Source organism: Equus przewalskii, chromosome 2, assembly GCF_037783145.1.
Source record: "Equus przewalskii isolate Varuska chromosome 2, EquPr2, whole genome shotgun sequence".
Lineage (NCBI taxonomy): Eukaryota > Metazoa > Chordata > Mammalia > Perissodactyla > Equidae > Equus > Equus przewalskii.
This window is the reverse complement of record NC_091832.1, coordinates 67,028,737-67,041,011: the sequence shown is the minus strand read 5'-3', so window position 1 is coordinate 67,041,011 and position 12,275 is coordinate 67,028,737. Positions and strand designations below refer to the sequence as shown.

Here is a 12,275-nt window from a genome sequence, read left to right as displayed (position 1 = left end):
AATCCTTTCTAATGTTTATCTCCAGGTATCATTATTGTAATATACCAAGATGGTACCTTTAATATTTTCATTTTCATAGTAAAAAGCAATATTCTTCAGCAAAGGCTCATCGCTTAAGTCAGAAAGGTGAATTAAATTCAGATTCCAAAATTCAAAAATGTTTATATTACTTAGGATGCAATATTCACACCACTTTTTCTGAAAATTGGAAATAAAACCAAGTTATTGACAATTTTTATATTAGCAATAAACTATAATATAACTTCAAATACGTTAATAATCCTACTGAATAGCAAGTTGGCAGGCACTTTCCAATTCTTATTAATGTAAGCCCTTTCCAGTGGGGTAATGATGAATGCTTTATATTTTAAAAAATTTAAAGCATAAAAGAAAATAAAACTGACCCAAAATTAATTCAGCATAGTTCTTTGTCCTGAATTATAGAAATCCATATTTGACTCTTAATATAATTTTTTTCTCACACTGTAATCCAAAGATACAGTCCCAAGGCTATGGAAATACTTCTGCTTTCAAATGTTTTACTGTTTTCCAATTTTACTTTTGGGTTAAAAGAGCATTTAAAATAAAAAAGAACATTCGATTCTTCAGGGATCTAGAAGAGGCTGAACCCTTCAAACTCAAAGATCCCCATCCACCTTCATTGGTGTGAACCTACTGAGTGTATGATAGCGAGGCTATGTTCCCACCCAACACAGGCAGAATGTCTTCACTGATCACACTTAGCTCAGAGTACAGTAGACATGAGTTAGTGAACTCAGCAAGTGAGAGCCTAGTCATCCTTTCAGTCAAGGACAGTTTTTGAGGAGTTAAGTTCAGAGGTGGGAAAACAGAGGCCTCTCTGCTCCACACTCCCTTAATGATAAAACACAAACACTTTCCAAATGGGAAAATTTATTCATATTGATGTGGAATTTTAACGCAGAGTTATCCAATAGAAATGTAATGTGGGCAAGCTGCATATGCTATTTTAAATTTTCTGGAAGTCACATTAAAAAAACAAGCTGAAATTAATTTTATTTTATTTAACCCACCATATCCAAAATATTATCATTTCAATATGTAATCAATATAAAAATATTAATGTTTTTCATACTAAGTGTTTGAAATCTGATGTTTCTTTTAAGCTTACCGCACACCTTTAATTCAGACTGCCCACATTTCAAGCGCTCAATATGCACTTGTGGCTATTGTCTACTGCCTTGGACAGCCTAGCTCTAAGCAGATAAGTTAGGGAGGCTGCCCAAGGTTCCTGATGAAGTCAAAATACCAAAGAAGTAGAAACCTCCTACCTAGAATATAGTTTTATCTACAAATAAAACGCTACAGAGCTCTCCACAGAGCAGTGGCAGTGGCTCTCAAACTTCAGCATAAGCCTCACCTGGAAAGGTTGTTAAATAAAACAGATTGCTAGGCACCATTCCCAAAGATTGATTCAGTAGGTCTGGGGTGAAGCATAAGAATTTGCATTTCTAACAAGCTCCCAGGTGATGCTGATGCAGTTGGTCAGAGGACCATACTTTGAGAATCACTGTCAAATAAAGTTTCCCCCTCAGTCCCTGATCCTTTCCCATAGTACCACTGAGTAAACAGTTTAACGTGAAAACAGTGCAGCAAAGTTCCTCAACTCATTCTCTTCAGACAAGAAGTGCCTCCATGTGGTCTCCAAGTGTCCAGATTTGAGTAAACATGAAACTCTCCCTTCAGTTTGCTTAGCTGCTTTCCCCAGAGGCCTCAGAAGATTCTCTGTATTTTGAAAATTTCAGAGGCTATCTGAAGTTGTACTGTCAGCCACAGGATGCTGCCAAAATGAAGCATGAGAGTGGGAAAGTCCAGAGGGGTGTTTACCTATGGGATAATCTGCTGTTTCCCCACATCAAGGGAGCAGAGGATGGCGGGAATGGCACAGATTTGGAAGCTGGACAGACATGAAGTTCGATCTCAACTTGATCATTTATTAACTGTGCTAATGGGCCACTTAGCCTTTCTGAGCTCAAGTTTTTCGTTTGTAAAATGAGGATATAAGAGGAGTGTTGTTATGTCTGAATGAGGTAATATAGGTAAAGTACACACATAAAGCAGGTGCAGAATAAATGGCAGCTATTTCTATCATGCCCAGCAATCCACGCCATCCTAATTAAAGAGTGATGCTTTCTACCAGCTAAAACCACAAAGTATGTCCTGCAGGGTCATCCTAGAACATTCCATAATTTAGAAAGACTTTGTAATGTCCTTTTCACCTAATGCCCATTAGACATAAAAAATTGTTTATAAAGCTTTTCATAAATGAAAATTATACATACAGAGCATTCATTTAAATCTATAAATCAATACCACAATTATTACATTCATACCATTCAGTAGCTGATTACGTAATTTGGTCAACTTTATAAAGTTGAGCAAAAAATTAAGTATTTTTGAGAAATAAATTTACAAGAAAACTCATAGCACAGTAATATTGATGCTGTAATGTATTATTTCAATATCTGACATGTTGTATTAATAGGTTTACGGTATTAACCTGACATAACTTATATTGAAATGTCTAAGTAAATTACATAGGAGCTAGAAATAGAATCATTTTATCCCGTTTAATTAACCATAGTCTGCTTCTTTCTGACTATCAAAAACACCTAGAGGAAAGTTCCCCAAAGGGATTTGAGATACAGAAAAATATTTTCTCATTCAAGCATCAACAGAACCACACGGTATTGTGTTTAGCACATCACAAAACCATCTTCTTAACGCTTCTGTTAGAGCAACTGTAAATGTTCACAAATACAGACCCAGACATGCAATCAATGTACTTTCCCATAAGTGAACTTCAATTGCTGACCCCCACATCCCCATTATACTATTATGCTAAATAAAATCTAAGCACTACCAAGTAAAATTAGTCCAATCCACCCACTTCTTAGTCACCCTCAGATCAATTCCCTTCATGAGTCCCCTCTGCGTCCCCCATGCCAGACTTTGACAGAGGTGATTATACATGTCATCCTCATTTCAGTAAGAAAGGGTGCCACTGCTCAATATGGCTGTCTCCAGTTTTATGTTACTGTCCAGTAGTCTACACAGGCAACAGACCCAGGTCCCGTGAAAGAAGATTGAATGATCCATGGCCACAGACTGGCTTCCAGTCGGTTCCCTGGAACTCATAGTCCACTGAAATACAGCCCTCAGATGCAGATACAGATACAGATTCAGAGGGAACTTTCCATGCCATGTCCTACTTATCCCCTCATCTGGTTTCTGAGAACTCTTTGAAAACCAGCAGGTCTTCCTCCCCACTCAATCATCTAGCAGGACTCTCTTAGAGCCTACAGAACTTTCAGATGCCCTCCCTCTGGAAGCACAAGGACCATTTCCCACTCATTCATACCTAGACACCACACTGCATTTTCTAGACCAGTCCCTGGCACATGTGGCCATGGGTCTCCTAGGTGAGGCTGGCTGTCTCCCAGTCTCTATCCTGAGGACTGCAGTTCAGCTTCTCTCTATGCACAAACCCCTAAAACTTCAGGGGGCATTCTGTCATGCCCTTCCCACCCTACTCATGGGGACTCCCTTTATTTGTTCTCCAACTCTTTCCCCTCCTCAGTTCATGCACACTTTATGGAGGTGCAGGGGAGGGAAGTACAGTGGGGGCAGAAGAAGATAGTTGTCTTTCTCAGCAATACTTGTAATACATGGATCAATAATTATTATTATTTTAAAAGCCAGGAATTCAGCTTTCATTTTTCCAATCCCACATGTAAGGGCACATGCCAATCTGGAGGTCGGGGTTGTAAGGAGGGAGGTAGTGCAGATAAGAGCCTATCACAGGCGTGATAAACTTGGGTCAGACAATTACATTTTTATTTTTGCTAACCTGCAGCAAAAAACTGTATTTTCTTTAATTATAAACCCAGACAACGTACCATACTCCTACGCAGGAGCTGGGATTTGGCACCAGTAGAAATCACCAGTATTTTCACAGTACCATGTAAGTGCCGCAAATTATGTTTATACTTATCAGACATTGAAAGTAAGGTAGTTATTTGATTACTCAATGTTGCAACAAAGAAGCACATATATTACTACATCACAAATGTATGTTTTAATATTTTGATAATTTCATTTCAATATAACTGATTTCCTTGTAATCCTAAGTATCTTATTTTAAGCATTGATATTCTGAGGAAGGGGACATAGAATTCATTAGATAACCATAGAGGCCCCAGCAAAAAAAAAAGAAAAAGGGATAAGAATCCCTAAATAATTCTTCTCATGTCGTTCTGACAAATTTGTTTGCTTTGGATGGGAAAATGAGAAGATAGGGACTTGAATGCAATTCCTGATTCTGCCCTAATAAAACCACTTGTCTTGCTATCATAAGAGATAGAAGCTGCTCATGCTTCCACACATGGCTTTACCTCAGGATTGAGAAGTAAAGGTGGTGTCCTCATCACCAACTCGTAATTTCCAAACTACTCTTCTACCCTATTCTATAAAAGCCTCTCTGTACTATTCAGAATTCCTCCTCACATCCCCTTACCATGTTCTTTGCTCACTCCCCCCACTTAACAATGATGATTTTCACACCTGGCTCACATTCTTCCTCTCTGCCTCTGTCTTACTGACACCACAGATAACTTCAACCTCCAGGTAGACAATTATTTCAACATTTCTTGAATTTCTTCTATCCAGTGACCCCTCAAAACTCTATCCCAGTTTCATATTCTCACAGACACATCCAGGACCTTGTCATCACCAAAACCTACTCTCCTTTTCCTTCTTGGTTTTAGCTCCCTCAAGAAACAGTCCCTGAGACTCAACTTCAAGCAAAAGAATTTGTTTCAGAGTGATCACAAGAAACACCAGTCAGGGAATGCAGAAGTGAGACAGGAAAGAAAAGAAAACCAATAAAGGACACATCATCCAACCCATGACCACTGTGGACAACTTGAGCTTAACTCCCCTGGAGAATTCTGGGAGACAGTGTAGAACACATTTCAGAGTTATCCCAACCTATACACAAGGAAACTGGGTCTCCATCCACCAATTCTTCATCTGTCATTGGTGGAGGACATAGGATTGAGGGGCATTTATATCCCAGCATTTCAGGTCAAGATAATAAAACCTTCAGGCAGAGGGTTGTAGGCATTTATAGTAAGATGAAAAAGTAAATGAGTAGGAGACATAGGCAAGGGAACAACGAGAGTGTCTACCACGCTCCCTGATGAATAGTGAATAGTTCCTTACTCCCACCCATTGACCTATCCTTCTAACTTTGTATAATGATCATCACACTTCTTTATTGACCATATCAGGACCTCTTCTATAGGTCCTCTTCTTTCTCCCTATCCAATAGAGTCCTTTGGTTTGTCTCTGTGAAACTGTGTCTCCTAGTCTATCATTTCTACCACTCTCCACTAAAATCTCTTTTCCGTAAAACTACACAAATCTACGAGTAGCTTTTTCCGTGCTTAAATTCTCTTGTCCTTTTTTCCCCATGTCATCCAATCAGTTGCTTTCCTTGTGCCTATGGCCATGTTGTTGAGACTACTGGAAAAAGATAATTATACAGTAACATATATTGATGTCACTATAAACGTTTTGTCAAAAACTTCAAATAGGCCCTCAAAACTGCTAGGTAGGACATGGAAGTACCTTTTTGTTTCTCAATATAGTTTATTCTCCCACAATACCCAATAAAAATCTCCAAAATATTTCCTTGTTCTTAAACTTCTGGACTTGCTTCCTTGCCACAATTTTCAGCATATGACTTTGTCCCCTACTTCACAAATAAAATTAAAACCAGCACACAGGAACTGTAAACTTATCCTACAACTTCCATGATAGCCAATGCTGCACCATTCTTTCCTTATTCTCTCCTGTAAGAATGGCAATATCACTCCCTCTATCTATGGATATCCTCAAGATCCTGTCCCCTCTCACCTTATTTTTCCTGTATTTTCATACTATCCCCTTAATTTTTATAATCAGCATTTAAACATGCTATATTTTTGTCATTTTAAAAGCACTCTTAACTGACCCTCTTTCCTCTCCAGCTCTATCATATGTCACTTGCCTTATTCTTAACTTCTTACATTCAAACTTCTCTTCATCTTTATTCTCTTCCTTCCACTCACTACTGAATCTACTCTAACATGGATTTTGCTCCCCACTACTCCATTAATATGTCTCTTAATTACAATCAACAGTGAGCCCTATGTGATTAAACCCAATGTATTATTTTCAATCCTCAACTTCCTACAATTCTTGATAGCATTTGATACTATTAACTACACCCACTTTTTCAAATACCCAGTTCCTTTGACCTTCAGAGCAATCCATCCTCCTGGCTGTCCTTTCTATTCACCTAAGCATTTCCTTCTCAGTATCTTTTCCTGGTGTCTCAATCTATTCTTAACCATTTAATATTGGAATATCTCAGGTCTCTGTCCTAGGCCTTCTTATCATATCTCTCTCCCAAAATAATTTCATCCACTACCATGGTATCAACTAACATCCATAGTCTAATGATTCTTCCAAATCTTTATCTCCAACTCATTCCACTCTGCTAAGCTCTGAACTAGGATTTCAAACTGCTTGCTAGATATCTCCATTTGGAGATTTCATTGGCATCCCAAACTTAATATTTCCAAAACCGAACTGATGATCTTCCTCTGCAAGTATCCTTCATATAATGGCATCATCCCCACAAATGTTCAAGCCAGATCTGGAGTTGACTCCTCTCTATCCCACACGCCCTGCACTCAATCACTAAACTAATTCTACACCTTAAATAATTCTTAAAATTGCCCACTGCTATTCATCCCTACTTATTACTTCCTTAGTCCCTAACATCATCAACACTTAGATGACTGAGGTGATAGTCACCTAACAGGCTTGCCCAAATCCACTGCAATGGAAACCAGAGAAATCTTTTTAAATGAAAGTGCCACTCGTCTGCTTGAAACCGTTCAAGTGGTTCTTATTGTGCTTATGATAAACTTATATCTCCATTCTCTTAACAGGACCTTTAGAATCCTATATGATTTGTCTCTTACCCATCTCTTTAGCTTTATCACCTTCTCATATTCTTTCTATTCCAGTTACATTAGATGTATCTCAGTTCCTTGGTCATGCCATCCTCAGGATGATCACACATCTGTTTTATCACCTAGAATCCAGTTTTCATCCTCTCTCCAACCTGATAACTCCTACTCATCCTTCAAGACTTGGGTTACTTCACTTCTCTTCATTTCTTAAGAAAAGCAACACTTTTCAGTTGAGTCTTTTTACTATCAGATTCTAAAGCATCCTGTCATTCCTCCTCAATAGTAATTTTTAAAATTTCATATCTCTCTTCCCTGCAAAATATAGCTCCATGAAAGTGGTGGGGTGGAATGGATAAATACGTTCTCTTTTTTTGAGGAAGATTAGCCTTGAGCTAACTGCTGCCAATCCTCCTCTTTTCATTGAGGAAGACTGGCCCTGAGCTAACATCCATGCCCATCTTCCTCTACTTCATATGTGGGACGCCTACCACAGCATGGCATGCCAAGTGGTGCCATGTCCACATACGGGATCCGAACTCACGATCCCCGGGCCACAGAAGCGGAACATGCGGACTTAACCGCTGCACCACCAGGCTGGCCTGATAAATGTGTTCTTATTTTTCTTACTGGATCCCTAGTGATTCACACAATGCATGTGCATTAGATAAATATTTGTGGACTGGCTTCCCAACTGATTGGTTCTAAAACACTTTCCTTGGACATTTTGACTATAAGTATCAAGACCCTAAAATATATCCATTTAAATTGATCCACTAATCCCCTTCTGGGTATGAAGTCTAAGTCAGTACACCTAAATTAAAGGGAAAGGCTTATACACAAAGAGCCTGGAGAACAGCAGCATTTATAATACAACATTTAAAACCCTCTTAATATCCCGTAATAGAGGAACGGGTAAGTAAACCATGGGACATCGATTAAAAAACAACAAGTAAAGAAAGCTAACCAAGAATGTGAAAGAAAATAGAAAGTATATGAAAAGGAAAAACATTACATATAAAATGTTAGAAACAGTAACAACAGAAAAATCTATGCATTTAAAATGAAGAGAATAAACCAAAATATTGATGGTTATTAGCATTGATTTGAGTAGTGGCCATAGGGGAAGTTTTTCTTTTGTCTTTGTTGTTTTGCTAAAGCCTACAAATTTTCTCTAAATATCCTCTATAACAGACAAAAATGATAAACTATTACATCGATTTCTTTAATTCCTCTCAAGAGCAGAACGCAATGGTCAGCAATCTCTTATAGTTGATGACATAAAAACCTGATCTTGACAGAGACTAGTGAAAGGAAAATAGGCTCGTTCCTCAGCTTGGATATATATCACGCTGTTTGTTATTACTAGCAAACAGAGTTGTTGAAATAAGAAAGTGATTGATTTAGACCATTAAACCTTTAAGGCCCCCAAAGGGCTGACATTGTTCCCATACAAATCTATTTTTGAAGGTGATCATGGTTTTTATATACCAAACAATTGAAACAAAAACTAAATAAACTAAGAAAGAGCATATTTACCATTTTTAGGGAAGTCTCAATGTTCTTAATCCAATGGGAAGTGATGAATCTAGTACAAGCTCTTTGAGAAAGAGGTAAGTGGACTAGAAAAACCACACTGAGACAATGCAGTTTACACAAATCCTCCATCTCTTGCAGGGTTAAGCAATTACTTTCCACCTAAATAAAATAAAAAGATAAGGCAGAGAACAGCAGGCTGTGAACCGCATGGTGCACCGCAAAAGTCAACAGGCACATTTTGCTGTACAGGAATCACACATTCTTCATTCTACCTTTTTGAGAAAGTCCTTTTCTTCATAGATAAACTACTGCATTTATACAGATGTGAGGTAAGGAGAACAGGAAACTGTCAGCTCAATAGCAGTTTACATAAAACATTTTTCAGTATTTTTAGTCAAGCCAAAGTTTACATGATCCTATAGGACTCTGCACTGTTGGAGTCACACAATAAATGCTCTATCCGGCCCAAGGCATCAGACTTTAACAGGTATATTAAAAATTACTAGGGTGAGGAAACCGGGACATATCTAAAAAATTGCCCAGTTAGAAAGTGGATAAAGAAGCAGGCATATTTAATATGATGGGACATGGACCTTCCAGCCATCTTCAAAGGTTTGCAGGGTTGTCAGTGAAGCAAGCCTAAGACTTGCTTCCAAGTACCTCCAGAGGGCCAACTAGGGCCTCATGATTAGAAGTTCCAGACACATTTGGCTTAGTATCACTTTTGTAAGAACAATTTAAAATGGCATGCCTGATCATGTAGAACTGTTTTACTAAGAATATATTCAAGCAGATATTGGAAAACCAAATATAAAGGATGCTAGGTAAAAGATGATGAGCCCTGTTTATTCATGAAATTGTAGCAGAGACAAAACTTCACTTTTCTTCAATAAGAATCTTCAACAAAGAATCGCCCACTCAGATTGTATACAAAATAGTATGTGTACACATGTGTGTGTCTGAGTGTGTGTGTATCTGCGTGTGTGTGTGCAGACGCATGTGTGGGTATATACAGGGATGACTAGTTGGAGATCAAACCCATACTGCCAACAGATTCTTAATGGATTCTATCTGCAGTAAAGAAAGTTAAAACCTTTAGTATCTCTCCAGCTAGAATGGCACTAAGACACTACATCAGGAATGTTCTTTCAAAAGACAGTTTGGTTTGCAGAACTTGCACAAGACAGACTCGGTTTCAATCCACTCTACTATTTAACATCTTTGGTTTGACAAATGTAACCTGGACTATCTGAACCTCAGTGTTCTCATATGTGAAATAGGAATAACACCTCCTTAAAATGGTGTTGTGAGACTTTAACGGCACAAGGCAAATAAAGAGCCCAGAATATTGCAACACTGCAAGCTCTCACCAAGTGCTAATTTCCTTTCTTATTTCCCCTTCCTCTGGATGATTGGAAAAATTTGCCTAAATATGTACTAAGGGATCATCCACATAGTAAAACACTAAATCACATAACAGCACAATAGATGTTTCTTATAAACAAATTCTAGTTTTTCCCCCCTTTTTTGAAGTTTACATCAACAAATTAGAGAAATAAATGAAGTATCAAATGGAAAAAGTGGTAGATGAAAATAAAATTTCAAAAGTGGAGAGCAATGGTGTTTCACAGTAAAGTTATAACAATCACACCTTTTGGGTCTTAGTTTTCTCAACAGAAGCAGTCCTCTTTCTGTTTTCTAAAAAGCGATGGTACATAGTCAAAGACAGTGAGCACGAAGTAACACAAAGAACACGCCGAATATCAGACCCTTCTGGCCAGAGTTGCTTAAGCAGAGAAATAGTTTCACACACCTGTCACAAAAGGAAATGGTAAAAGTCATGATATTTAGAAAGATATTTTTATTCACAAGTGATCATACTAGAAGAAATCATACAGAATAGACACGACTACATAAAACTATAAATATTTCTGTTAAAAATAATACACAAAATTTTAAAAGAAAATAATTACAACAAATATTTCAGTGAAACCATTAAAAATTTAAAAATGTAAAGAACTCCTATAAATCAATAAAAAAACTAAGCCTTTAATAAGACAAGAGCAGATAATTCACAAAAGAAATACAAATCTTAATAAAATAGAAAAAATGTTCAACTTATTTAGTAATAAAAAGAACAATTAGATAGCATATTTTTACTTTCAAGTTAGCAAAGTATGTATTTTAATGATAATAAACAGCACTGGAAATCATGTGATGTGTCATTTCTCTTACTCTTTGCCACTAAGTGTATAAATAGATATAGAATTACTGCAAAGCTATTTGGCAGTACATATGATTATCATTAAATACGGTGATACTTTTTGATTGACTATTCAAGTTTTATGTATCTAGATTAGGTAAATAATACAAAATGTGTACTAAAGTTTATGCACCAGGATGTTCATCAAAGTTATTTGTAAAAGCCAAGTTTTAAACAATTTAAATGTTAGCATTAAGAAAATGTTATGTATCTAATATAAATATAATTTATGAAGAATTTTTGATAATCAGAAAATGTTTAAATAACAATATTAACTTAGAAATTAAACTAAAAGGGTATATATGCTATGTTTTCAATTGTATGGAAATGCATGGAACATTACTGAAAGAATATGTTCAAAAAATGTGAGTTTCTACCTCGAAGCGGTAGAACTATGTATAATCATGGTATAGTGAAGATGAAAGGTATTCAGAAGAGTAAGATTATGACATACTGAAATCTAGATATTATACTTCTATTAATGAAATCTGTCACCTTATCTTCCAAAGCGGGGCACTGGAATACCTTTTTTAGAACATTTTTGTATTTTCCAAATTCTATTATGCATTTTCCCTAAATTCTATCATACATAGAAAGATACGTAGTTTTGTGGGACTCCCGTGTAGCTGAAAACAATGGTCTATAGTAATCAACTTCCTAAAAGTATTATTTTTACAACTAGAAACATTCTACACAAAATCACACCCCCAGAATTACTTAAGAAGACAGAATACTGATACTGCAAAATAACTATGTGCAAGGGGGAAAAATGAACAAATCCCAGCTCTGCCATCCCTCACACTCCTGTGCCACACTTGCCACAACTCAAGGCTTTATAGGGACCAAAGAGAGATTGAGAAAAATTCCAGGAAACACAAAGGAGGAAGATTAGTGAAAAGTGAATTAGAACAACCACTAGAAGTATTAAATCTACCCTAAGTCTGAAAATACAAAAAAGTAACCAGGCAGACTAGAACACAGACTACAGGAGAGGAATTTCAAAGTGCACACAATTTAAAGCATCAGATGGCATATTTCAAAGTACACACAATTTAAAGCATCAGATGACATATAAAAAGGTCAGGCACATGATTTAATGAGACAGACTCAATTAATGGGGACAGATATGACTTAAAAGGATACGAACTATTTAAAGAATAGGAACTATGTAAAGCAACGATTTTCCAAAAACATAGCTTTAGGGGAGAAAACAAAGCTGAAAGGAAGGAAGAAGCACTCTTTAACAATTAAGTGGTGAAGCAGAAAGGAAGGCAAGGAGAATATTTAGGGTTCTGAAAGGTAAAAGAAAACCACAGAATCACAGGACTCACAACCCCTCACCCACCACCAAAATAAATAAACAAACAAACAAAATTTCCACCAACATGCCTGGACTCTGTGGACAGAAAAGG

At 37.0% G+C, this 12,275-nt stretch overlaps 1 protein-coding gene across 2 annotated transcripts in view; it reads right to left on the bottom strand.

Annotated features, from left to right (window-relative positions):
• The window catches only part of LOC103556793 (DExD/H-box helicase 60), a 92,298-nt gene that overhangs the window by 67,737 nt on the left and 12,286 nt on the right, over positions 1–12,275 (bottom strand). For both annotated transcript variants that reach the window (XR_011537736.1, XM_008529079.2), the window contains exons 6-8: positions 10,252–10,413; positions 8,601–8,759; positions 57–198 (exon numbers count right to left, since the gene is read on the bottom strand). Coding sequence is in view for 1 of the 2 variants with exons in the window: in XM_008529079.2 (XP_008527301.1) it covers positions 57–198; positions 8,601–8,759; positions 10,252–10,413 (463 nt within the window). In the remaining variant the exon portion in view is untranslated. The remainder of the gene's footprint in view (positions 1–56; positions 199–8,600; positions 8,760–10,251; positions 10,414–12,275) is intronic.